The sequence below is a fragment of the Micropterus dolomieu genome, linkage group LG04 (genome assembly GCF_021292245.1).
Source record: "Micropterus dolomieu isolate WLL.071019.BEF.003 ecotype Adirondacks linkage group LG04, ASM2129224v1, whole genome shotgun sequence".
In the NCBI taxonomy this organism is placed as follows: domain Eukaryota; kingdom Metazoa; phylum Chordata; class Actinopteri; order Centrarchiformes; family Centrarchidae; genus Micropterus; species Micropterus dolomieu.
The window spans coordinates 14,605,565-14,633,535 of record NC_060153.1 but is presented as its reverse complement, the minus strand read 5'-3'; the positions used below and the strand labels follow the sequence as shown (position 1 = coordinate 14,633,535).

Genomic DNA, 27,971 nt, shown 5'->3' with positions numbered 1-27,971 from the left:
CTCAAGGTGTTGTACCTGAGGTAGGATGATGTGCTGGATGTCTCTGGACAATCCTCCACACTCTGCAGAGTCTGTCTGGGAGTCGACTGCATCCTCACACTCTGTTCTGGATCCCTGAGGCGTTTGACCCAGTGCCGCTTTATTCCTAGTAAAACAAAATCAAACCTGTTATTATCCATCTTTAATATCCTGTTTTGTAAAAGTTCGAGGGAAATGCAAATGCCAGCAGTTACCTGATGAGAATTATCTTGACTTTAGACGGAGTGTTATTGATGATGGTGGAGGCATTATGGTGACTCCGGCCATACAAGATCTGACCATTGATCTAGAAGAAAAATCAAGTCCTCAATGACATTTTTGCTTTATCCCATCCATCTCCACATTAATCTACCTTTCTACCATCTTCTTATGACTCTCCTCCTCTCAGCCGTCAGCGGCCCCTCTACCTCAATTTCCCATACCCTCTGTATTACACGGTTGCTCATTGCAAGAATCCAGCCCAGCACCAACCATCCTTCAAATGGTAATTTGTCTGATAAATCAACTGTGCAGGTACTTAACACTGTGCACTCATCCATGCCTTACACAACCTACTACTCTCTTTATGTTGCTCTCAATTTTGACCCCAATATCCCCCTAAAACCCCTCCCATCTGTTCATCCCAAACCCTTCTAACTTATTATCCCTTATTGTCCCCATTAAGTCTCCTCCTTACCTCTAGTAGCTCGTCTCCAACCCATATCCTCCCGTCTAAACCAGCAGGTCCTTGAGGGTCTATATCTGCAACGTAGACACTCATGCGGGCCCTGGAGCCATCCTTGTTCCCTGTGAGGCTGATTCCCAGGCCGTGAGCCGCAGGGTCCTTCTCCAGCTCAATCATATGGAGCTTCCCAGACAGGCTGCCATAACGCTCAAGCATCTTTTCTAGAAGAGACAGTGTTAACAAACAGAAGACTGTCAGGAGGAGGATATGATGGGTGCTCTGAGAAAAAAAAAGAACAAACAGAAGTGTGGAATGCTACATGTAATGACTGACACTTCATGTGGAGAGGACACACTACACCTTACAGTAGCTTGTGTGTGAGTGTGTGTGTTGGTGCAATTTGTCTGGAAGGCATGGTGTCAGTCATGTTGAGGGGAATGTGAAGGATGTCTGTTTCTGTTTAATGAACATATGCACTATGACTGTATGTGGATTGTGTCTGCATGGTTGTGCAGAGAGAACCTATATGTGTGTGTGAGTGTGCGCATATGTTCTGTATCACTAAAATAGATGTTATGTATGTAGGGGCCTGGTAATTTATCTATGTGCGCATGGCTATTTTCATGTGTATGTACCTATATATATTTGCGTGACTCAGATTTACATATGTGTAATTAATCATGGTCACACAGACTCCCTGAAAGGTAGGTTTTTGACCAGTACAAGCGCTATGGATCAGTGTTTTTATGAGCGAGTAAACTATTTTGTTGAGCATGTTCCTATTAAAAGTTTCATACAATTTTACTGCTCTACAGGAGGCAGTAACATGTCAAACAATAACAATAAGCCAACAAAGGTAGTGAAGAAGAAGAATGCAAGTTAGTAATGTACATTGGATGTACATTTCAAAATTTTAAGTAGATTGGACCTGAAAATGAGGAAAGAAATATTTTCAACACTTTTGCTAGGCCTCAAGGATACACACAATACATTTTGATTAGTTACACTGAATGTAAGGTGAAACTTTATTTTGTTTGCAAGAAAACTCCACGGGGCACTTTTAATACTGTATGTGCATTGAGCAAACGAAAGGAAAACTTTTTTGTGTGTGCTAAAGAACAGGCTGAAAGTCTCAAATCTCATCTGAGAAGTAAAACCATTCGTACAAATTAAAGTCTTCCAGGACATACTGTACAGAAAAAACCCCAAACATTTCTTTTAGGCTTTAGGCTTGCATTCTTGGCTCATAATGCATTCTCACTAAATTAAAAAAGCCAACCAGGCCAACCAGGCTTCACATGAGAATCGCATGAAAATAATTTGCTCATATGGCTCTTTGTTGCTTTTAAATAATGGACCTTTGAATAATGTGCCCATTTATGATCATTCAAAGAGTTATCACATTTTCTTAATGTGTCTGAGACTCATGACATTTTTCTTTTTTGATGGATGTGTCCAAGTCTCTTTGGGCCAGAGAGCATCACATGACCTGCACTGTGTGAAGGTGGCCACTAAAATCGCAAAACACAGCTCCTGTTCCTGGGGGCTTTCAAGGATCCTTTTGTATGTCTGTGTGACGTCTTTATTATGGAGACTTACTCCTGCCAGTGTCTTTCTCGTCTTCAGCGGCCGCTGTGATTGCAGTTCTGGGCCTTCTCCGATCAACTCTATCTGATGTCGGCGAAGGTACCTTGGGAGAAGTTTTGCATTATTGAAAAGGCAGAGTTGGAGATGCCTCAGGGGTCCTTCAGGCATGAGTTGGACTACCCCTGAGGCTTGTTCAGTGTGCTTGATGTAGCAGTGGGAAAAACTGACGAACAGGATGAATTAATGAACACAGTTTTAATGTCAGCTAAAAATAACATGAAAGATGACCAGAATCATGCATTATTTTGTAACTAACTTATAAGTGCATGGAAAAATAACTTCAAAAGAATGCACTGTCTATTTAGAGTGCTAGGCATCTCCACCAAAGAGAAAAACAAAGGGTTTAAACAAACAAGGTAGCTGCGAGGGACTTTGAACTACAAGGGTTCTATCAACAAATATGCACGCTAATTAAGTTTTTGGATGTTGGCTTAGTGCAAATGCTAGGCTGCTTTTAAGATGCTGCATAACCATGATAACACACACACACACACACACACACACACACACACACACACACACACACAACACTGTACCAACCTTAAAGGGGGTGGGAATGAAGGGGTTTGTAGGGGAGAGACTAAGGAACAGACCACTGAGAGTCTCTGCTTCCTACGATCATGAGGGGAAACACAGATATAGTCCTATACACATCATCACCAAAACAGCAATCTACCTCTCAAAAAATCCTTTAAAACCTCTTCATACTTTGTGGAATACCATGTAGGTGTTATTGACTCATCACTATATATAATACAGTGTATACATAACATTCTCTATACACTACAGGCACCCACAGCCAAAATTCGGTGGCTGTGTGGAAACAGAAACTGAGACAAATTATTTCACAGCTTGTCATCTGTTCAATTGAAATCTTAAGCAGTGTTCACGACCTTTATAAGACAAAAAAGTAGCTACTGCTTTTTGATATTTTAGGGCAGGCATACAATATATATACTCACCAGCCACTTTATTAGGTACACCTTTCTAGTGCTGGGTTGGACCTTTTTGCCTTCAGAACTGCCTTAATTCTTCTTGCCATACTTTCAACATTCCTCAGAGACTTTGGTCCATATTGACATGATAGCATCACGCAGTTGCTGCAGATTTGTCAGCTGCACATACATTATGCGAATCTCCCATTCTCCAGCATGTTTTGTTATTGTGCATTATTTCATTTGTTATTTGACATTTCTGTTGCTGTTTTTCAGAACATTTTTAACAAAAACTTTCAAAAAGTGATGGAGACACTCTGATTCTGACCTGTCTGCAGCGTCTCCAGTATAAATGACACCTATCTGTCAATACTTATACTCTTCTCCCTCGTCTCTCTCCGCCGACAGAGTTTAACAGGCAGGTGAGAACGGGAACAGGTGAGCGTCACGTAGCGCCCAGAGAACCTGATATGGAGAGGGCAGAGGAGAGGACCGGCAGCTTGGGAGAAGTTCCGGTATACGCCAAAAAGTAAAATTTGGAGGTGCTGGTACTGTTTACCGGGGCGTACTGCCCTACTTCTAGCACTGGCTGTGGCATTTAAAAAATGCTCAATTGGTACTAAGGCGCCCAAAGTGTGTCAAGAAAATATCCCCCACACCATTACACCACCACCACCAGCCTGAACCGTTGATACAAGGCAGGATGGATCCATGCTTTCATGTTGTTTACACCAAATTCTGACCCTACCATCTGAATATCACTGCTGAAATCAAGACTCATCAGACCAGGCAACGTTTTTTCAATCTTCTATTGTCCAATTTTGGTGAGCCTGTGTGAATTGTAGTCTCAATTTCCTTTTCTTAGTGGCAACTGGTGTGGTCTTCTGCTGCTGTAGCCCATCGGCTTCAAGGTTCAACCTGTTGTGTGTTCAGAGATGGTATTCTGCATACCTTGGTTGTAACGAGTGGTTATTTGAGTTAATGTTGCCTTTCTGTCATCTCAAACCTGTCTGCCCATTCTCCTCCGACCTCTGACATCAACAAGGCATTTTCATCCACGCAACTGCCGCTCACTGGATATTTTCTCTTTTTGGACCATCCTCTGTAAACCCTAGATATGGTTGTGTGTGAAAATCCCAGTAGATCAGCAGTTTCTGAAATACTCAGACCAGCCCGTCTGGCACCAACAACCATGCCACGTTCAAAGTCACTTAAATCCCCGTCTTTCATTCCCCATTCTGATGCTCGGTTTGAACTTCAGCAAGTTGCCTTGAACACATCTACATGCCTAAATGCATTGAGTTGCTGCCATGTGATTGTCTGATTAGCTATTTGTGTTAACAAGATATCGAACAGGTGTACCTAATAAAGTGGCCGGTGAGTGTATATTTCAATGCATATCATTTTGTAAGTTATACACCACATTTATCACTTTGAAATTGAAAACCACAGTGTGAAGTTCAAAGTATCTAGTGGAGCAGTGTTACCTTGCTGCTGTGTGAGTTGAACTGTGGTGTTGGAGTTAGCCTCTCATGGTTGGAAAGCAAAGGGGACTGTGGGCGAAACAAAAGATGCAAAGAACGCAGAAGCATGCCTATATAACTGCAAAACACAGAGGCTTCAAATGGTGCATCCAACATGGTTTGTTACAGGATACTATATAGGCTTTCAGTCAAAGATACTTCTGTTCAATATGCTTTATGTCCAGAGGACATTACATTGTAATGCTACAAACTCCCACGCACAACATTGCTGAAACGTCTGACGAAACGTTGTCCAATAGAGTATACACAGCACCTTCTCCTTGCGTTTGCTGAGTATTGAAAATCAGCATAAAAGAATCTGGAGCCTCAAGAGACTGAACAGCTACAAAATGTAATGTATGCATACCTGAACATCCATTGCACGGTTCAGTCTAAGAAATGTGCTCCTTTTTTGGCTGTTTTTCTGAGAATTAGTACCTGAGATCTGTGTTGTCCGGACTGGACCAGGAAGTCCACAGAGTCTCCAGCCCTGCGAATGGCCTCCACTGCCTGCTCATGGCTGGCATCTCTGAGGTCCAAACCGCACACCTTGACCAAGTCAACACACACGGCAGACATTGGACAAAAACATTCATTATAATTTTACCATCATATCATCTTATCTTATCCTTATCATCAATACCATATTACTGTACATGCAGTCACAATACACAAGCACACACACACAGTAGAGTGTGTGAACACAGGCTCATGCAGCAAACACACACAATCCTTGCAGACATTATTGTTTGTGTCTTCTCCACTGTCTCTGCAATACACACACACACACACACACACACACACACACACACACACACACACACACACGCACCTCTAGTATCCTGTCTCCAGTCCGGAGAGTGCCATTATGTGCTGCCGGGCTGTCGGGACTGATGTGCTTGATGAAGACTCCCCTCATCATCTCTCCACTGCTCAGTCTCTGGCCCATACCTCTGCCTCCCATTATGCTGATACCCAGGGACTGGCCTGGTACTCGAGTCAGCCGCACACTGGAACACAAAGAAGGATACAACATCCACATATATTGTAGAGCCGAACATCCTTCTTACAGTACGGACAGTGATAATGAATGTATGTCTTCTGTATGCCTGATGAGGACTTTTCTTGGTTTGAAACATTACTGCAAAAATGAACAAGAAGGAGAATTAATCCAATAGTTGTGCTTTTTTTTATCCTTTTGGTCTCCCTCTATCTGCTGCTTAGGGCTGCAGATCGAGTTTCAGAGATTAAGTCAAAACAATAGAATTTAATACCTGCCAGGGAGAGACACACAAAAGCTGGTCTTTGCATGCAGTGCAGCTTATGTGATTTATCCAAGCAGGATGCAGTCATAAATGTGATAAACACAGGTTGTGAAAGTAGTCGTTTTCTCCTGCCTAAGAAATATGACCATGTTGAGTCTGCACTGTGCTGCTCTACCCCTCCTGTGAGCATAACCTGAGCACATTAGGATTTTGCTAAGCCTTCTTTGGCAGCGAGAGGATAAAGGACATCATGGGCAGAGATTTGAAAAAAGGGACAAAATAGAAAATTTGAATAAAATCTGATGGGAAAAAGACATTGTTAGTTACATCACTGATTCACTAACCTTCTGGGTTCATTCCAAGACACTGCAGTATGAGAATGAAGCTCCTCTTCTCCCTCCTCTTTACCATCCACCTTTATCTCCACCTCCAGTTTTGGTACTTTCCCATCAGCATTACTATTGTCCTTTTTCCTCTCCACAATCTCTCCATCTTTTTTGCCTTCCTCCTTCTTCTGATGATGTAGAGATTTTGGAATCTGCCAACTGATGGTGAGAAAACATGCAAAGAGAAATAATATCGAATTAATGTTTGATGTTTTTTTGATTTTCTACACCTCCACTTAAACCGTTTAATAAATTAATAAATTGATCAATTTTATCAACAAGTCAATTTACAGAAAATTTATTGTATTGTATTTATGGCATTGTCATTTAACTTAATTAACAAGCAAACAGGCCGAACATTCTTTCAGTCTAGCTTCTCAGATGCGAAGATTTATTTTTCTCCTTTTCATGTCACTGTACATTGACTGTTTTGGGGTTTTAGACTGACATTTGAAAACATTTGAGCTCTGCAATATTCTGACGAGCATTTTTCACAATTATTTCACATTTTATAGTCTAGCAATCCAAAAAAGAATCCACAGATTAATGAAAATAATCATTTGTTGCAGCCTTCACTCTATGAAATAAATAGCATTTGACTAGATCACACTAGTAGAACAGATGCTTTAGGTGCAAATAGTCCTGAAATGTTCTGCCTGTGAGGTCACAGTAATGCAGTGTCTTTATGTGTGTGTGTTTGTGTGTTAACATATATATATGGTATCTCTGTATACACTCCATGCCTATATGTGGGGAGAGAATTTTTCATGAATATATTTAACGGTAGAGGGCTGTAACAAGCCCATGGAGGTGAGTGATAGTGGTGCTTTCTGCGCAGCAGGAGCCTATAGCCAGTTAAGTTACAGAAGAGGGCAGAACAAATGGTTCCACCAGGACTGAAGAACCAGGAGAGGGGGACAGGACCAAGGCGAGAGGAGGGGGTGAATTAGGAGAAGAGAAAAAGACGAGATGACCGAGGGAGAGAGAGAGAGAGAGAGAGAGACGAGAGACGGATGTAGACACAAAGAGTCAAGAGAGAAGTCTAGCAGAGAAAGACACAAAGACAATGAACTGAAAGATAAGAGTGAAGAAAAGGCTGCAGAGAGAAATGGGGGTGAGTGAGGGAGGAGAAAGGCAGAGGCACGAAGATGGAGCGAAAGCAGGGACAGACAGAAGCGAAACAATTCATTTTCGCTGACAGTCAGCACTGAGATCCATAAGCGACCAGCTAAATATAACTCAGAGATTCAACATTCAGAAACGCTTTTGCCTTTACCACCAAGAAGAATGGAGAACAGAAAATACGGACTGGAAGAGAGCTGGTTGCATACTGAAACACATTGTTTCCTCATGGATACGGTTAATTAAAGTGTCAGATAATAACTCTGATCATTAGTATGACTTCAGCTGTGTGATGTGTTACAGTAATAAAACCCTGGCTGCTATAAAAATCAAAAGACCGAACACATTAAAATAACCTACATCCGGCAGAATGTATAGATATTTCATGGTCTGAATTCTCAGCACAAAACATATCAACATGTAATAAAGCTGGAGTCTTGAAGTTCTAATGAGACAGGTTTATCTTGCACTCCTGGGCCAGACAAGGAATTAGGTGACCATAAATAATAGGCCGAGACCTCCGGGTCTTACATTACCTTGAGTCTGGGGCCGGGGTGATGGTGGTGAGCATGTCTGGGCCTCGGAAAGGAGATTTGCATGAAGCAGAGGTTCTGACTGCTGCTGGATCTGGAGCTGCAGCTTTAAATTTGACTGAGGCAGAGGATTTGAGGGTGGATGAAGCTGGAGTTGGAGCTGTGGCTCTGACAGCACTGGGGGATCTGGCTGGGGCGGAGGCAGGTTCTGGAGAAGGGGTTGGCGGGGTGGGTGAAGAAGAGCCGCTGTCCGCCTCGATGGATGCCAGAGGGGATAAACATAGATGGGTACGATACTCGTCCACCTGATGGGCTGGGACATAGGTTATGCTGAGGGTAGGGGAATGTGGGATAAGAGAGGGGGGTGAAAACAAATAATTATATTAAATACTGTATTTATGTGACTTAACTTTTCCAACCACTTTGTTTTCACAGCTGCACATTTATTTAACTTTCAGCAGCAAACAATGCAATGACAAGGAACGAGCCAAATGGTAGCAAATGGTTTCTATAGAGGATGGATGGAGCATTACCTTTGCCAGTGAAGGAAACAAAAAAAACTTTTATTTGCTTTCTAATCGAGAGCTCAGTGAGAAGATTGACACCACAAAAACATTTAAAAAATGGCAAGTTGTGGTTTTATTGGGGGCTTGTAAGCTGAGAGAGAGGGGTATTGAATTCACAACCCCCAATGAATTATCTAAAAAAACAGGTTTAGATTAATTTCATCTTAGACCTATCAATCAGGATCTAACTAAGCTATGGTGTAATTGATATAATTTAACTTAAGTGTCAAGGACATCGTTAAAGCCACCCCCATTTCCATTCTTGTGTGACGCTACCAGCCAGTAGACATGCTGTTTGATTTCGCTGAAAGAGCCGATTTCTCCGTTCCACTCATGGTGGCAGATTGAATATGGAGGTCTTCTACGCTAAGCTGTTGTGACTGAGCCATGTGGACAGCCTGTCTTGTCTCAACAGAGGCAGTTTTAATAGTGACAAGCCCTCGCCCTTCTATGTTTGTCTTATTCTGAGGCTGCCAAAGTATCTCATCTGCCTCCACTGTCTGTTAGTTTGTCTGCAGAGCTGTCAGGAGGAGGCAGTGTGGGCATGTGTGTGCGGGTGAGTGTTTTGTGTGTGTGTGTGTGTGTGTGTGTGTGTGTGTGTGCACATGTGATAGAGAAAGACAGAATACATGTGTGTGTTCATTTTCGTGTGTGTTGTGTGCATCTATGAGAGGCTCTTTAAAACGCTTTTTTATTCCGAAGCGCACTGTTCAAGGTGAGATGAGTGATGAATTATTCAGAGATATTTCCCATCCCAGGAATAAGGTGTTTTTGGAGGTTAGACCCTTGAAAGGCTATGTATGTGTGTATGTTAGTGTGTGTATGTGCGTGTGCCTGTAAAAACAAGAGAGAGAGAGGGAGAAAGAGACAGAGAGGTTGAGAGAGAGTGAGTGGGTGTTTTGCAGGGCAGCAGGGAGGTGGAGGTGGGGCACATCTCTAATCAGCCAAACAAGCATTGTCAATGTGGAGCCATAACTGCTGATGTTAGAACAAGTAATAATTTACCCACTTTCCCCTCAGGCAATCTTTGAAATTTCATCATCTAATCTAATTTAACTTGACTGTGGCGCCTCAGTATACTATGACTGCAGTGTTAAAACCAAGGTGGTAATGGAGATCCAGAGTGAGACATTTAGACGTGATGATGCAGTGAAAGTCATGTTTGTGACTGCGGAGAGCACATATTTATATTTATGATGTACATAAACTCACTCATTTGAGACACACAGACTGTCAAGATCTGCATGGGTAGATCTAGAAAACGTTAGCAGTATTCAGTTCCTTTGTTTTTCCCAGTGGTGGATTGTTCTCTGCATTCCCAAAGGACCTTTCTACATTCTTTCTAAATTAAGAACTCTGGCTTTTTGTTTTTCAAGCAAAGATTTGTTTAAACTATGACATGAGGGAAAGTGCATATGACTGTCATATAAATAAACGTGCTAAATAACTGACTGGAATCTGTTTTAAATGTGGGTGTTTAGAAACAGCCAGTATACTAATGTTATGTGTTACATTTTAGCCACACACTATCAGCTACATTACGACCTGCACAATTCATGTTTATTTGGTAGTAACAGCCGTTAACAGGCACAGCACTGTGCAGTGACAGGTTGCATTTGTGCAATGAACAGTTGTGTACACTTTAAATAAAGTAAGCTCAAAATGTATTACATAGATACAGTACTACAGGTATAAGTATAATGATATAATAACATATGTAATTAATTTAAACAAAGTATAAATATCGAGTGATTCTGCATTTTGTGCCAGGGGGATGCACCTGTGTCAAAGTTAGACATGCATTGGAGCAGTCTAACATTTGGTACTGTATGTAGGGGGTTGGGAGTCATCACGGCAAATCAAATTGTTCAACATCACATACTAACTGAGTATGTAGTGCATTTCAATTAGATTTTTTGCTAATTTGAAAAGGGACAATGTACACTGATCAACATTCAAAACAAATGTAAATGTACTCGAGTCAGCCACTGGCTTCTCCAAAGAAGAAACTGATTTTGCAAGGCACACATAAATATGGCACCCTAAATTTGAAACAATGACAAATATTTAGAATAGCGCCCCTGTTTAGATTAACTCATGATTCGAGAACTGCTGAAGCCCCAGGCATTATGTTTTCTGTGTGTAATTGTGTAGAATCTTAAGAACACCATAATAAAATGTGTCCCATATAAGAAAACTCAAACTTTTGTGAATTTCCTGTATGTTATATTGGTGTTAATTTCATGTGCCCGATTAGACCTCTTTTGGGGATTGGTGGGCATCTATGCAGACTGTGCTTGATTGAAATCTCTCTGACCCTTCTTTTAGTTTTATCACATCTATCATACAGGATAAAGAGTTACACCTTTATAATTTTGTCATGATGTCCTGATGTAAATCCAACACAGACCTGCCCAACTTCAGCATAAGCAGATGTCTAATAAGCCAGAATAAGTGAAAACACCTGCCTGTGTGCAGGATCTTCAAGCCACTTTTTTCACACAATACATTTTGACATGTCACGGTAGGAAAAGCACAGATTGTAAATTATGAGATTAAGTGCTATTGAGAACAGGTGATCCAGAGGGAGTGCAGTGATGTTGAGGGAGAAAAGTTCATGAGAGGTGTGTGATCTACACAATGAGGAGGTTCACCTGTTCTTGTTTTTAGCCCAGAACTAAAATCTCTGCATATTGTAATGCTGTTGGACAGTGACTGGCTCCTCACCTCATCTCGGGCCCTATGACAGAGTGTCTGCGGAGCATGGCCCTGGCCCTGGCGTTGGTCAGGTTGGAGGTAGGTTCTCCGTTGATGGACAAGATGGCGTCCCCAACCCCCAGCCTGCCATCCTGGCTAACAGAGCCTCCCTGAACCACACTGCGCACCAGCATGCCTGAGCCGTCCTTGATAGCACTCACCGACATCCCTGCCAACGCGCACACAAACAAACACACACACACACACACACACACACACACACACACACACACACACACAAACACACACACACACACTCACAAACACACACACACATACATACACAAACACACACACACACACGCACACACTCACACACACACACACAAGCACAGGTGAGTGGAGGGTTGGCTAAGGCTGCTTTGAATGCATGCCAAACAGACAGTCGCCCAAACAAACACCTGACAGTGGCATAATCAGCATAATCAAGACAGACACTAGGCAGATTAGCACACAAACATGGCTACACATGCTTGACATTTACACAGCACCATTCTTCACAGTCACACTCGCACAAGGTGCACAAACACAATCACACACACTCCCACGCACATAGGCCACAGGCCACAGGTGACTAGAGGGGTAACACATGCCAGTCGCACAAACACCTGACTTTGGCATTATCAAATTGGACACTAGGCGGATTACACAAACACTTAATTAATGCAAACAGGCAGAAGCAGGTAAATCAGGCATCACACACATACCCACACACCTCATGCACACATATACACACACTGAAGTAAGGGAAGGCTACAGCAAATTAGGCCTAGTCTACGGTGCTTGAATACTACATTGCTATCTAATAGACGACTATGCACATCCACAACACTATGGTCGTACAGAATTTGAAGTTGGTCAAAGAAATGACTTTGTGCTTATTTTTGGTCAAATAAATAGTTTATTGTCTTTTGGTGTTACATTCAAATTACAATACAATCATAGTGCCTGGAATACAATCGACTGGAGACCCAGCTACTGACGCTGACAAAACAAACAGAAGACACAAATTTCAAAGACATGAAAGGAAGTCAGGAAGTAATAGGAGTTGAAATACTATACCACAGCATCAAAATATTTTTTTTCTATTACAAGCTCTGCTACAAAAACTGAATAATAATTAATGGTAAATTCCCATGTGAACATTTCCATATAAAAATCTATTTGTTTTGACCTCAACAAAAGTTCTTTAGGGTACCACAAACTTACAATAAGTGCAATAGGTTCACAACATTCAAGAAGAAGCAAAGACCTCTAAATAGGCTGCTAATATTTATGTTTTTAGACGAGCAAGGCAAGAAAAAAAGACCTCATTTTAGTCCATCAAACTTTTTCCTTTAACAACCTGCTCTAAAAGCCATACAGTCCTTGTAGTACATCCATACACAGTCAGAGTTATACAATGTCTAGGATTGTTCATGGCACCTAATAATAGGAAGAATGTAAAGTAGTACAAATAAATATTGTACTACAATACTAGTGTTCATAAAAAATTTCCAGTATGTAGGGCTTACAAATTCAGACCATAACTCTCTCCAAGCTGAAGCTTTTGCTTCAAATTAAAATATATTTTAAAATAACCAAAAACACATAAAATCTGTAAACCCTCCAGAAAACCATGCTACGTTAAATATCTCAGGAAGAAGACCTACAATATTTTAAACAGATGAAAACCAAAGAATGCAGTGACACAAAGACTGTAGGTTATGACCTTGATTTTCTCTACCTAAGAACATTTACATAATTTTAAACTTTCACACACACACACACACACACGAATAGTGTGGTGCCTTATAAGAAATCGTTTCCAGCATACAAATGAGTTTGTTTCTTTTTGCTTTGCAAAGTGCCCCTAGATGAAAGTGCAGGAGCACCTTACACCCTGTGTTTTGTTTGAATAGCCCAACATTGGACTTGCTCTTGAAGCAGTAAAAACAATGTACTCTCAACACTGGAGTATAAAAACAAATATATTTAGATCAACATTCAAATTAAGATATACTTGCTGGTTTTAATATTCTTTCATATTACTTTGATGCCATACTAGCCTCTTAGACACACACACACACACACACACACACACACACACACACACACACACACAAACACAGTAATCATCTCCTCCCTCAGGTATGAGGAGCACATCACTTCACCACTCCTCTTCAGGGCAGTCGTCATCACCACCGCCTATTAGCGTCATTATTGACATGCCAGCGAAGTACACACACCAAGACACCATCACCATGAGAAAGACAGAAAACATACCAAGGCTACGGTTGCCCCGGACAACAGTGATAGTCCTCTCAAAGCTGGTGCGGGGGGGAATCAGAGTCGGTGCTTGTTGCCTATCGTCGTCTTCCATGATGCCGTAACGATTACGCAACTGGTTTTCCTAAGAGAGAGACAGCAGGGGGCGTGAGTGAGTAAGCATGAAGGTGGGGCAACAAATACATATAAAATAGAGTAGGAGCCTACAGCCATGCTTTGTGAGGCTGTGCCAAGGCACAGTGGAGCTTTAATATACGTGCTAACATTGCTAACAAGCAAATGTTCAGCAGGTATAATGTTTACCGCATTCGCAATTAGTTTAGCACATTAGCATGCTAACATGTGCTTATTAGCAGGAAACACAAAGTACAGCTGAGGCTGAGAATTTCTCCTCTACAGACCTTGAATATATGTAGAAAATTTCAGTAGTCATCAAGATATTTCATTCTGAAAAGCAAACTTCCACCTCATGGTGGCACTAGAGGAAGTTCACCAATAATTTTTGCGATATTTCAGTCTGGACCAACTGACCGACAGACAGATCCCTAGAGCCATCACTGTTTGGGCTATACAGTATAGGAGCAACAATAATGGTGGATAATTGGTTTCCTACAACAAGGCTTTTGTGCATATTAAACTGAGCAAATCTTACAAGTTATAGAAAAGTAATCCATTTGCAAAAATAGTAGCCCTAAAGTTCTAAACTGCTATCATCCCAACTAATCAGATTTCTGGTGCGACACAAAAATGATTTCAAACAACTATTAACTCTCCAAGGTGAAAGCCTTTGGAGTAATTCTGAGATGTAAAACACTTCTTTGGTCCCACTGGGCATTTCCCAAAGAAAAGGGGTAAAAAGGAGATCGTCTTTGAACCCTCACAGAAAGTACAAGAAGAACTGAAGTTCTGAAGCTACCTTTGCAACAAGCCTGCCTTTGATGAGAACACACTGACACTTGCTGCTCTGAGTCTGTTTGTGTGTGTGAGTGTGTATGTGTGGGAGACGTTGAGGCAGTACTATATGTCCTTGTGCTATACCGGGTGCCAATGTCATGCAAGCAGTAAGCGCTTTTCATTGAGAGGTAATTGTTGGTAATTAAGCAAAAGCGAGTACAAAGGGCTGCCTCAATAGGATTGAGTTGAGGCCACAATAGAGGAGCAACTCTTTGACACTGAGTACTTTCTCTCAACTTGACCCAGTGATACCGATACAGGCGGCTCTAAGCTCCCCGCCATAGAGCGTTAACAGAGAGAGCATACACTGTCATAGTAACCACCTTTAGGAGCTAAAATGGCTACCCACAGAATCTCAGGTTTGCATGGTAATGAGCAATGCTTCCTGTGTGATGGACTGCAAGATTTAGGGTGCTGCAGTGCTACTGTAACTGTCACTGCACTGTCCTGCTGAAGCATTACGAATGAATCATCTACAAGAATCCTGTTATATGGTGGCCCAGAGGTGTCAGGCCAAATACAAAAGCCACAACACAAATACAAAAGTCACAACCGAAATACATCTCTGTTAGATGATTGTGCATTATGATCCAACAGACTTGAATTTCATCAAGGGCTGTAACAGTTCTATGTATATCAAATATATTTTCTGCACACAATATACACAGAAAAACAAGTGCAATAAAAAAAAAATTAGAAACTCTATTATCTAGCCAAGCCAAATGTAAGAGACAAACAAATGGCCCTTTTACTCTCCTGTGGACCAAAGTTCTACTGTTCTCTAACCACAAAAGCGAGCATAAAATAAGCTCCTGCATGTATAAAGAAGAATCCAGCAATATAAATCAATTTTTCTTTTTTTACTGAATTTCATTTTGTGTTGTATGACATACCGTTGTAATGTAACGCGGCTGGATGATGCTGTTGTCCTCAGAGTAACAAGTGTTGGTGTTAGTCTCCCCTGCCTCAGCTAGCAGGCTGACCTGAGTGTGGCTGTCAGTGTCATCACAGGAAGCCCGCGTGCTCCTCTCTGAGATGGGCGTTAAGCCACCACACAGTTCCAGCTGAGAATACAAAATTCCAAAGTTGAGGAAAAAAAGGATGTTCTTAAATTCACATGGAGGCAGGCAGTCTAAAGACGGTGACTGTAAATTAGACACCCTCTTCTCCTCTCCCCTTCTCTCTCCATCTGTAGTGTGGTCGAGCATTGTGTTCATCTCTCAGCTGCATTAAAAATTCAGACGGCCTGTAACTGGATTCTCTGGTCCTTGTTACTAAGCCACAGTCCACAACAAAAAGAAATACTGTACTCCCAAGAAAAACATTTAAGTGATTGTCTTGCATATATGTGGAAATACGTATTTTTTTACAAGTTCATTAATATAAAATATAATTTTTGTAAAGAATTTTATGAAATCCTGAAAAAGAAATCCACTTTTAAATTTATGTGTAGATATGCTGCAGCCCCTGATAATCAATATGTTTCAGGACACATTTCCCAGATGTGTTGCACAATATGATGATGTATACTGTAATCTAAATTAGTCTGACCGATACGTGATTTTTAAGACCGATACCGATTTGGATCTTTTAAAATTAGATATATCGGGCGTTATTCTTTTTTGGTCTTTTCAGAAATGTTTTTTTTTTTTGCATTGTGATGTGACCTTTATTTGTCAGGTATTTCATTTGCAGAATTAGTCAAAAACACTTGTCACATTTAGTTCAGTCATCAGTCAGTTTTTTTTATCAATAAACAATTTCTTATTTGATGTACTTCATTGTGATTTATATTAATATTGCAACATCAGATTGAGATTATAACCTTTTGGGTGAAGATTTGGTGAAGTCACAACTAGAATTACCGCCCAGCAGTTGTATGCCTCTGCCAACCAGTCAAGTTCCCTTTTACTTCCACATCTGTCCAGACTCATATAATATATGTAGTGAATACTTGTAAGGAATTGAATAAAAGGTATAAAGTCTATTTAAAAATATACATTGTTCACTCAGTCATGTTATTCTAATGAAAAATTCAGAATAAGACTGGAAGTGAATGGCAAAATGGACGAGATAAAGGAAAGCCCTTACTGTGCTAGTTATTGTTTATTCATTGTGTTGTCCCAATCAACGAGTTATGTGTGTGAAATCTGGAATAGCCCAATTTATTTTTAAATTACGGCTAATACCTTATTTTGAGGTCACAATAACCTTTAATGGCCAAAAGCCTGTTCTTCCAGGACATTAAGATGTCGCAGTGACCTTGACCTTTGACCTGTGGCCATCAAATTCTACTCAGTGCATCTTTGAGTCCAAGTGGCAAATGTGAAGAAATTCCCTGAAGGCGTTTCTGAGATATTCTGAGATAAATTTACTCCTTATTAAATCAAATTAAGTACTTAAATGTAAATCTCTTTAAATACCGGCAGTGGTTTGGCAACTCCAATGTAGACAGGGCCATAGCCGGTGGACTTCAGGACGTGCACAGCATAATCCAGGCTGGATCCTTCCAAGTCAGTTTCATTAACGAACATGAGTCGGTCACCAGGCAGCAGGCGACCATCTCGATCCGCTACACCACCTGGCACCAAGGACCGGATTACCAGAACTGTTTTTGTGGCATCTTCTGGATCCTAGAGTTTGACATAAGGGTGGAGAGGATGGTTTATTGAATATACCAGTAATCTAGATAAATTAGATAAATTTTGAATGAAAATGAGAGATTGATGCAGATAAACAACAGAATAAAATGACCAGTCTATCCTACAGACTTGTTATTAACACAAGACAAGGAAATGGATTGGGTAGTCTCACAGAGGGTCAGTCAGCTATAGTAAAGCTTAAATTTTTATGCACTGGCTAATTATTGGCCATATTTTTAATCTAAACTTTAAAACAGCAACACTTTCCAGTCTCAGTAGTTTAGCACACAAATTGCAGAATAGTGCACATGCTTCCCTATTTTCTTAGTGTTCACCCTATCCAACCCGACACTGATATTCTTAGACTGCAGCCTATTCCAGTCTGTTCTATTTATAGAAAAGCTTAAGGGCATGTCTCTGACCTGGTAGTCCAGGAGACTGAAGCCCAGTCCCGACTCGCCTTTCTCCAGCTCGACCACCTGAGCCTCTCTTTCCCACATGGCCAGAGGAGGTGACATGGGGGGCACTCCACGCTTGGTGATGTCCTCAGCATTAGGGCAGGGAATGACACAGCCCTGGTCCAACTGGGATAAGCAAAGAGGAGAGAGAGGACAGAGTAAATGAGGTATATTTTCAAGATAAGAGCATGTCAGTGGCTGTGGCGTTACATTTCTAATACAGTTTTATATTGTCTTAAGGGAATATACCAATTCTTAATCCCTCTATTCTTCATTTCATCCATGTGTGCTTTCACCTTGTCGTTGAACTCAGCCAGCAGCTCCTTCAGGGTGAGATGGACATCATCATCATCTTCTTCCTCATCACTGTCGAGAATTGCAGGGGGTACAATGCGAGAACACACCAAGCAAACGTGCATCGGGAGCTCCTTCAGAATATTGACAACCTCCTTATGTGTCTCTCCAATGAGAGGGATCCCATTCACCTGCCAGGAATAATAAGCAGTATTTGTAAACTAGATATTCCTATGATCAACAATTGGCTTTTAGTTAAAAAACAAAACAAGAAAAAAACATATAAAACCCAAATGGTCTGATGATCAGAGGTTAAAGATGCAATATGTCCATATTTTTTGGGACATTATTGTACATTTGTGTCTGTCTGTAACTCTGTTTCTATGACTGTATGTTCATGACTACATCTGCTAGAATAGCCCTAAAATTGAATATTTTTAGTGATTCAGTTTTGGTGAGGAGCAATTAGTGACCATAGTATCAAGCCACAGAATGAACAATTAAAGCAGAAAGCGGTGACTAAACCTTATGAAGCTAATTTAAAAACGCAAATGAACAATGGCTTTGCCTCGCTAATGTTGTCTGAAGGCGATCAAAGGGTTGAGCTCTGACACAGATGTTGGCTGTGCACTCAAAGATAAGAAAGACACTATCCAGTGTGCAGTGTTGTCTATATCCTATATCCTACATCTATGTCCAAGAGTTCATCAGACTGCTAATCATGATGAGTGATACGTGTGGGTGCATGAACTTGCCCAGTGGAGGGGGAGGAGGGCAAGCTCTCCCACTACAGTACAAGCACAAAGGCACAGAGGCACACATACTCACACCCACCTTCTTATGACTGTTTTCGCTGCCTTAAGGGAAAAAGGTGCATACTGTACTTGAAATTGTGTGGTGTTTACCGAAAAGCAAAAAAACTAACCACTTTAAAGAACATGCTATTGTTGCTAACTGCTTGAATGAAAGGGAGAAGCATGACAGAAATGATGGTACAGTGAACTAAATATAGCCTCCTTACTAAGCCTTTTTATTAGTCATCCATGTATATCCCGCAGATGTGGCAAAATAATCAGTCCCACATAGATCATATCTTATTCCATATTATATGATCTCATATCTTTATCAAATTACTTTATCAAATTAGAGCAACTGGCTGAAAGGATCAGTATCATTCGGTTACCTCCAATATCTGATCTCCAGTGAAGATCTTGCTACTTTGGCCAACGGGTCCCTCAGGTAAGATAGAGCACAGATAGTGATGTCCCGCCCGAGCCTCCAGACTGATGCCAAGACCACTTGTCTCACTGAAACGCTCCAGATGACACACCTGATGTGAAGTTGAGTGGTGGGAAACAAAACAAAGAGAAGCAAAGTTTAGTGGGTAAGAAGGGTGTTGAGGGTAAGTATAGGCATCACACTGTGAGAGGTAAGTGTTGTTTTCTTCTTTACATGGGTAATTACTTATTAAAACGTAAAGTTGTACAGGGTGAAATAAAATGATAAAGCATCTATGCATGGTATATTGTACGCTTATCTTCGTACAAGAACTTCATATCGCGGTCCGACTGCATGCTGCCACCTCTTCCTTAGGTCTTCCTCCTCAGCTGGTGTCAGTTTCACACCTGTAAAATGTGCACACACACAAAGAAAATCCCCCTCATGTCACACACACACAGATATGCAAACGCAGACATGCACAGATCCCCATTCACATTGTTCCTGGGCCTAGATGATCCAATCAATAAAGAATAGGCTATTTGAAAACATCACCTTGGCTGTTTTATAAAGAGAAGACAACATAATTCTTCTTGTGGCAAAGCAGGATGTCAACAGAAAGCCTGTCAGCCAGACAGCATGCATATTCACACCCACCATCTTATGATTTCTTGGCAAACTAATGTTTTCTCGTTCATCTATTAAAGCCTCAGAGCAATCAGGGATTATTTGGCTGTGCTCTCTAATCAAGCCAAAAAGTCCTTGTCTAAATAAAGACATATATGCAGGCGGGGTGAGAGACAAATCATCTGGAATGAGCTGAATGAGTTGGATAAACACATGGCTGCACAACACTATAAATAGACTCCCATCAAAGAGCATGCTTCACTGCCACATTGCTGTTCCCTGAGCCCAATCAGCATCTCAGACCAAGTCCCACGATCCAGTTCCAGACTGCACTGCAGTATGGGAAGGGGAGCTTACCGTTTCTGGAATGATGTCGGGGTCTTCTGTTGGCGTATGCTGCTCGCCGGGAGATTTCACGTAATGAGCAGATTCCTGGGAGACGGGGAAACACGTTTGAGGACACATGCAGGTATCCAAACACACCTGAGTTAAAAAAAAGATAATGTGTACACATTCGCAACAAGCATTTGAGAGATGACAACATGCAGGAGCTAGCAAAGTTCATCATCCAAACAAGCACCAAAATATGTTTTATGTCTAGTTTGAACAGATAAATTTGGTCATAAATGATTAAACCAGACAGTGCAGGTAGCACCTGTGGATGATTACTTGCATAATCATTTACACAAGTGCATGTTGTGCATGCTGTCAAATCACATGCTCTCCATTTCTCTAACCAGTCCCCTTATGATTCCACTCAGCCAATACGTTCTCCTCTCTCAGCACTAAAAGCACCTGTCTCTTGAATCTTGTTGAGGCCCACTCTGTAGGGATTGCCCTCATGGAAGCTATGGGAATGTCGGAGGGGCTGCAGGGGAGGAACTGGGGGCAGGATGTGACTCAGGCGGACAGCCTTCCTCAGCAACTTCAGTCTGACCAGCGGACCTGTCCTCCTCAGCACCTCCATGGCACGCTGCTCGCTGCAGCCCTGCAGGCTCACCCCATCCACCTGAGGGAGGGGACAAGAGATGTGAAAGTAGGGAGCATGGAAAAGAGCCAGGATGAAAACACACAGGTATGATGGAGACTGAAGCAAACTTTCTGTTGACGGAGTGGATGATATTAAGTTCGGCAAGTGCAGGTAAATTAAATAACAAAGTAAAAAAAAAAAAATCAATAGTAATCAAAAATAAAAATAGTGCACGATGAAAAGCACATATAGGTAAAAGCTAAAGATGATGAAGAGATGGATGGGAGTAAAAGTAAAACTCGAAGAAATCCCCTTCATCAGCTAAAATAAGACCCTAATTGGTGTATATGGAACTACTAAAAGTTGCAAACTGTGCAGATTGTGAGATGCTGAAATCGTTAAGATTCAGTAGAGAATATTTGAGACAACAAGGTATCTGTCATGAGAGAACACAAAAGCCATCTGTTGAGTTTGTAGAAACTCACGGACAGGATGATGTCTCCGATGTGGATGCGCCCATCTTGATCGACAGAGCTGCCTTTCGTTATGCTCTTCACTATCACACCAGCGCTGTAGACTGAGGAAAGCAAGATAAATTGAAGGAAAACTCAGCACTGATTGTGTAAATGCTCTCTAAACTCAATAATCAATAAGGTGTTACATAGGGGTACTGCTCATACTTCTGCTATTTCCCCAGTTTGTTTCTATTAACTTAGCTTGGAATAATGATAATTAGCTCATTTTTCACTAGTTGATAGCTATTATTACCTGAGTTTAGGTCACCTATGTAGGAAGAAATGGTGAATCCCAGGCCCCGACTGTTCTTAGTGAACTGCACACTGAACTCATAGTCATCATTCAAGTCATTGAGCTGGAAAGTAGCAGAGGCAGAAAAATGCTATGCACATCTTTGGAATACTGTATTACACATGTCACTGATTAGCCATTTATTTTACATAAAAAGTTTGATTTTGACTTTTATTATGTGCTGTTATTCTTTACACACACACACACACACACACACACACACACACATACAAACCTTGTCGTCCAAGCTGTCCTGGCTTAGGACAGGAGAGGAAAGGTGTTTGTCCTTTGTAATATCTCTGGCAATGAGCAGTTTCACCTTGGTACCAGCATTTCGTAGTACCTGGGCCAGTTGGTCGTTGGTGAATGGATGAAAAGTATGCAACAATTAATAAATAAACGAAAGATAATGAAAACTCTGTTAAGAGACACAAGAGTAGATTAACCCTGTTTAGGAGTGCCTCATCCACTGCTTGGGAAGCTCTCCCAGATGGTTCCACTGAAAAGTGGCTATGCGCTGCTCTTTAGCGGAGGTGGAGAAGTTAACCAATTGTTAATTGCACCACCTCCTTTAAAGAGCAGTACACATCTGCTTCCCTGAGATTTCCTATGGAACTAACTATGGGATAACAATAGATTCGTACAGAGAGTGGGTCAGACTAGGTCAGACAGCTGTTATTTAAACACCAGTTACATAAAGAATTATCATACAGACAAAGACTTGAGGTAAAAAAAAGCACTTTAAGGTTCAGTGTGTACGTTTTAGTGGCATCTAGTGGCGAGGGTTGCAAATTGCAACCGACGGCTCACTGCGCATTCACGTACTGCTCAGATGTTCTCATTTCCCGAGTTGTTCTTCTGACTTCAGTGTGTGTTCCTGTGCTCTTATGTCGGAATGTGGAATCAACATGGATGCTACTACAAAAATGTGTTTGATTAGCATTATCAGAGCATATAAACAACACGCAGACACCCAGTTCACACTACATGGACAGCAAATTAACTGTTATATGTATATGCAATATGTGTTTTTGCACAAATCAAATTTCTGTATACTTGTTTATGTCCCATGTACACTTTATATCTGTTTTTGCAATAAAGATTTAAGGAAGAAAAAAAGATTCTGATTATTCCGACTCCACATTAATGTGGAGTCGGAAAGTCACTGCTCAGCCCTCCCTTTCCAAGCGCGCAGGAGACGGTGACCGACACGCTCTGTCGGCTCTTGTGCTAAATAATACGTGTGGTCTTTTCTAACTTCTAATAAATCAGTCAACTACTACTACTACTTATTCTTCGTACATATTCAAGGTAGTGACAAAACGCGCTCTGTAGAGCAGTTTGTCCTTTTGGGCTACTGTAGAAACATGGCGGTGCAACATGGCGACTTCCATGTAAAGGGACCTGTGGTGTATGTAGATAGAAATGGCTCATTCAAAGGTAATAAAAACATAACAGTCATTATCTATGGTCTTTATACACCACTGAAAACATTTATGTATATTATATTGCATTTCTGTCAATAGATCCTCCTAAATATTACACACTGAGCCTTTAAACTCATCATCTACTTTAGTAATATTTTTTTTTACAAATGATATCTCACCTGTGCCACCTGCTCACTGTTCATGCCCGCCAGATCTGTATCTCCGATGCGCAGGATTTGATCTCCACTGCGCAAACGCTTATCCTACGGAGCCCCATTAACAAAAACGTTTAGTGTGGACTATTGCTAAAGTTTTTAAATACAGTCTGCAGATTCTACACTTCATTTAACATTTCAGTATGTTGTATGTTCTAAGATTTCATTCATTCATAGCTTGAGTTTTAACACTTTTTCACTACCTTGTTGAGAGTTAAATGAGAAAAATGATACAAGTCATGTTTGTCTGTTAAATATGAAGTCACAGCAAGGGGGCTATTAGCTCTAAGTCCAAGGAAGATTAGCTTGGACTGTTCTTGTCATGTCAAGTATACTTCAGGAACTGTCCCAGGCCAAGAAATAGACTGTAAAACCACAATTTCTTGTTTCTACGGACTAAACAAACGAGTTACAACGTATTAATTAGTGACCTTTACAAGAGGTAGGGAGGTTTGGTAGGGTTTTTTTTTGTTGAACAGAGGCAGATTAGCTTAAAGATAAAGACTAGAAGTGAGTGGAGGGTAGTGGGGACACTTCCAGTCTTTCTCTTTAAGCTAAACTTGGCTCATTAACTCTTAATGAATATGTTGTGGCTCCGCGATTACAATTGGCAGGTGGATTTACCTGTCCAGCAGCTCCACCAGGAAGTATGGTCTTGACCATGACCCCTGTGCTCCGTCCTCCTATGATGCCAAAACCTAGCCCTTTCCCATCATTGATCAGCTCTATCATCTCCACATGACGCCTCTAGCATTGCAGAGGTTAGACAAAGGGAGGGAGACAGAAAAGGGGGAGAGAAAGAGAAAATCTATTGTAATTTAACTGGTAAAAAAAAGCATCGAAAGTTGAAGTGATAAATGTGTTTGATTTAATTGTTTATCTACATCCACAGACACACGTTTACCAGCTACAGTGTCACTTCCCATGTAAGCTTACAGTACCTCATGAGCAATAGCAGACAGGTTTCTCCCCATCGACATGGTGCGGGAGATTCGAGGGGGAGTGCAGTACTAAAAAATAAATGTTACTTGTAAAACAAAAGCAGACTTGAAATGACATCGAGTTAGCTGAGCAGCCTCTGACGCTGAAACCCTCAGACGATGTATTATCCAACTGTGCTTGAGTTTTATAATGTAATATAATATTCTCAAATATAAAATGTGACATTTGGAATAATGATTTGTTTTTACAACTGAAAAGAAAAAAATGGTTGGAGTGCTTTAAGTATAAACTGCTAAATTATCTCTCATTTACCATGGATATTTTACGTACTTGTGATTCAGTGTGAATGCAGTTGTCTGAGTAGATGTCTGAGAAGGACAGATCCTGTGAGCCCAGAGAAGAGATGCTGCCATCCCTGTGGACGGATCTGGCAGTGCTGGGCCTTCGGTTCTCCATGGCCCATGTGTAGGAGTCACTGTGGCTCAGTGCTTTCAGGCCCAGCGCCATGCCCTGGCAGGGGCCACAGTTCATAGACACAGATTTGGAAATCTTCTTCCCCTTGTAGGATTGAGAAAGCAATGAGGGGTGGATAGATAGGACACATGGAAAGATGGGAAGAAGAGGATAAAAGTGTAAAAATGGAGAGGACAGAAGCAAAAGAGATGCATTGGGTGGGATAAAGAGAGAAGAGATGAATGAGAGAAGGATTGAGGGATGCAAGGGAAAGGGGGGAGAGAATGATTGGGCAGGAAATGGATGAGGGAGATAAAGAGATGCAGAAAGGGATTGATAGAGAGGTGGGGACATTAATAGAAGAAAGGAATAGGATGAGGGTGGAGAGAGTGATGGAGGGAAATAGAAAGGATAAAGAAATTGAAAAAGGAGGGCATTGTGAGACAATGAAGACAGAGGTGGGAGGGAGAACAGGGAGGGAGGGTGAGTGTATGTTAGCCAAAAGGAAAAAAGTACAGAAAGATAGGTTTAAAATGGAGCAAAGAGGGAAAAGATAGGAGAGCACGAACATAAGGTTCTGAGATAAATGCTTCTGTTCACTACCACATGACTCTTCCCTTTTTTCTTTTAGGTTTCCTGTTTCAAACGTTAACAGGGAGTTTCAGTAGATTCTTATTTCTGAGCTGTATGCTTTCGGTTTAGCAACCTTGACACCTGTTGAAATAGCAGTAGTAGAATAAAAGACACTATCAACATACTAATAAGCAACTTCACACTCCTTGGATTTGCACTTACATTCTTAATGCTATATACAAAAACTTGGGAGTTTGATAAGAAACCAGAACTTGAACTAGCAAAAACTGTGTCAGTGTCAATCCTGATAAAAATCCAGAAACCACTGACATAATCCAGTGCCATGTTTCCGGGAATGCAGAGATGCTAAATGACTACAGGCTCACACCTCACAAAGCTAACATAATAACGGTTGTGTGTGTGTGTAAACCTGTGGTGCTTACAGGGTTAGCCTATTACAGTGCACCACAACAGACAATTACAAAGCCAGGATGATTACCGCTGACAAATCAGTTAAATACCTTGATGGTGTGACAAATTTCAAACAACAACAACAACACTTACACCATGCATGTGTGTGGGCTATGATGATGAAGCAGATGTGTGTGAATAAACATTGCTTTGTGACATATATTAGCCACTGCCAGGACCCCCCACCCCCCACCCCACCCCACCCCACACACACACCACACACACACACGTCAGCTCAAAAGTTATTACAATGTTACAGATGACTTCTTCAAACTCCTGCCATGATATACAGCCATCCACCACCCCCCACCCCATCCTGCCCCCCTTCTTAGGGCTTTAGTGGTAAGCTTAGGTAAGCTGATTACTCATCCAGTTTGGTTCCTGCATTCAGTATTTTGGGAATGATTCCGACTCCATCCCCACCATTCAATATACACCAAGCACCCACGCACTCATGCGCACGCTGTACCTTTGCCGGGGGCTTCCGCTGAGCTTGCTGTAAGCTGAGTATATGATGGAACAGGGGGCTCTGCAGGACACTCTTTAGCAGGAAGAGTTTCTCCTGTGTGGGGGCTTCTCCCCTCTCCTTCAGTTTGGATAGCAGTCTCTCCACAGCCTCCAAGGCACACTGAGTATCTGCAGAGAAATTGTATATCATTTGTGTCATTCAGAGTAAGGATTTCTCTTATTGGGCTTTGTGTTAGTTTCCACATGCCACATGTTGCAGCAGCTGCTGCGTGACCCAGACGCAGACCTTTGATAATGAACTATGAAATATTAATACTTAAATAAAGTTGTTTTCTAAAGTCTTGCAAAATGACTTTGGCAAGATACAACATCTGTCGTTAGAATCCAGAATGACATCCTCTGCCAGAACTGATCCAGAAAAGAAGAAGCTGTGTTTGGATTTTTGAGAGGACAAGAACTGTGTTTGTCTGAAAAATATCTCTGAACCATGGCTGCAAGAGTGTGGGTTCCTTCAGTTCCAAAGGTTTTCAAATGCTGTCAAATTTCTCTCCATCCAGTTTCCTGGCAAACTTATTATATTTCAAACTAGTTCACTTGTGCCTAAAACAAACAAAAAAACTACATAAAAAAATAATCAAGAAACATTAAGATAGTACTAAATGAGGATGTGCTATCCATTCTGCAGCACCAAAAATGCACAGGCAGAAACTGAAATGTTGTGTCAGGTCATATTGCCCTTGTTATTTAGTGGAGCAGCAGCTAATGAGCACAAGCACAATTGTAGTAATTGTATGTGGCAGAAGGTTAAGACCCTGTAAACTCTTCACCACAAAGTTTTGACTACCGACCGGACTGTGAGCCCTGTGCCACCTGCACATGTAATTATTCTCCCCTGTTTGGCTGTGGCAGCCATGCCTGACACCTTAATTGTAAGCCTCTGATGATGGCAGCGGTATGGGAGTCTTATTGAGGATACTGGAACATGTTTGGCTTTAAACAGCGCTCTACATCGGCAGGTCCACTTACCCATGATCTCCATCATAGACTGACAAGATTGTTGAGATGAACTGTTTCTTTGTGAGTTTCTGTCTCAGTTAAATGTCATTCTTCTCTGTTTGGCACCTGCAACACAAATAACAACATGAAACAAAAGTTTTCTGATTCAACATAACCTTGAACAGTTTCACTATTTACATTTTTGACAGTGTATTTGTAGATTAAAAGTGCCATGGTGAGGTTTCCTCTAGAAGAAATCTCCACTGTTGATCCATTATGGCAGAGACACTTTAACTGGTCTCCCCCTGCTCATGTGCAAAGGAATAATTAGTGAACCAATATCTATTTTACATCTGTAGCATGGTATCATCCTCTCTTACAAGGCCTGTGCCATGGTTGTTTGCAAGCGCCTTGCTTGTGCACTAAAGCTCTTTAGCAGGATTTAAATCTTCTCCAAAAGGCTTTATCAGCAAGTGATGGTAATTAACAGAGACACATGGCCTCCCGACCATTCTGACTTAAGGGGAAGCCTGTATACCATCAAAGCATGATACCAATGACATGATTTGATTTGCAAAATGATGGGCTGAAAATGACAACATCTCATCAGAAATCTAATTAGGAGCCATTGATAGGCACGTGGGGTTTCGCACTAACAATATGCCCTTCACGGCAATCTAATGAAATCTATATCTTGTACCTGTTGATATTATAGCGATACTGACTGCTTCAGAATAAAAGCAAATCCTTA

The 27,971-nt window shown here is 41.3% G+C and overlaps 1 protein-coding gene across 1 annotated transcript in view; it reads right to left on the bottom strand.

Moving 5' to 3' along the window:
- The window catches only part of si:dkey-92j12.5 (multiple PDZ domain protein), a 37,585-nt gene extending 10,237 nt beyond the window's left edge, over nucleotides 1–27,348 (bottom strand). Inside the window, exons 1-29 of the mRNA XM_046048554.1 lie at nucleotides 27,251–27,348; nucleotides 26,226–26,392; nucleotides 24,590–24,817; nucleotides 24,259–24,327; nucleotides 23,942–24,064; nucleotides 23,282–23,365; nucleotides 21,911–22,018; nucleotides 21,637–21,739; nucleotides 21,354–21,445; nucleotides 20,694–20,907; nucleotides 20,256–20,381; nucleotides 19,599–19,678; nucleotides 19,237–19,383; nucleotides 18,056–18,244; nucleotides 17,724–17,885; nucleotides 17,083–17,292; nucleotides 15,553–15,723; nucleotides 13,703–13,829; nucleotides 11,408–11,606; nucleotides 8,118–8,444; nucleotides 6,418–6,618; nucleotides 5,641–5,818; nucleotides 5,247–5,357; nucleotides 4,773–4,838; nucleotides 2,891–2,962; nucleotides 2,303–2,393; nucleotides 716–924; nucleotides 234–325; nucleotides 16–145 (exon numbers count right to left, since the gene is read on the bottom strand). Coding sequence (XP_045904510.1) covers nucleotides 16–145; nucleotides 234–325; nucleotides 716–924; nucleotides 2,303–2,393; nucleotides 2,891–2,962; nucleotides 4,773–4,838; nucleotides 5,247–5,357; nucleotides 5,641–5,818; nucleotides 6,418–6,618; nucleotides 8,118–8,444; nucleotides 11,408–11,606; nucleotides 13,703–13,829; nucleotides 15,553–15,723; nucleotides 17,083–17,292; nucleotides 17,724–17,885; nucleotides 18,056–18,244; nucleotides 19,237–19,383; nucleotides 19,599–19,678; nucleotides 20,256–20,381; nucleotides 20,694–20,907; nucleotides 21,354–21,445; nucleotides 21,637–21,739; nucleotides 21,911–22,018; nucleotides 23,282–23,365; nucleotides 23,942–24,064; nucleotides 24,259–24,327; nucleotides 24,590–24,817; nucleotides 26,226–26,392; nucleotides 27,251–27,266 — 4,092 coding nt within the window. The 5' untranslated portion in view covers nucleotides 27,267–27,348. The remainder of the gene's footprint in view (nucleotides 1–15; nucleotides 146–233; nucleotides 326–715; nucleotides 925–2,302; nucleotides 2,394–2,890; nucleotides 2,963–4,772; nucleotides 4,839–5,246; nucleotides 5,358–5,640; nucleotides 5,819–6,417; nucleotides 6,619–8,117; nucleotides 8,445–11,407; nucleotides 11,607–13,702; nucleotides 13,830–15,552; nucleotides 15,724–17,082; nucleotides 17,293–17,723; nucleotides 17,886–18,055; nucleotides 18,245–19,236; nucleotides 19,384–19,598; nucleotides 19,679–20,255; nucleotides 20,382–20,693; nucleotides 20,908–21,353; nucleotides 21,446–21,636; nucleotides 21,740–21,910; nucleotides 22,019–23,281; nucleotides 23,366–23,941; nucleotides 24,065–24,258; nucleotides 24,328–24,589; nucleotides 24,818–26,225; nucleotides 26,393–27,250) is intronic.
- Between the last annotated feature and the right edge of the window lie 623 nt (nucleotides 27,349–27,971).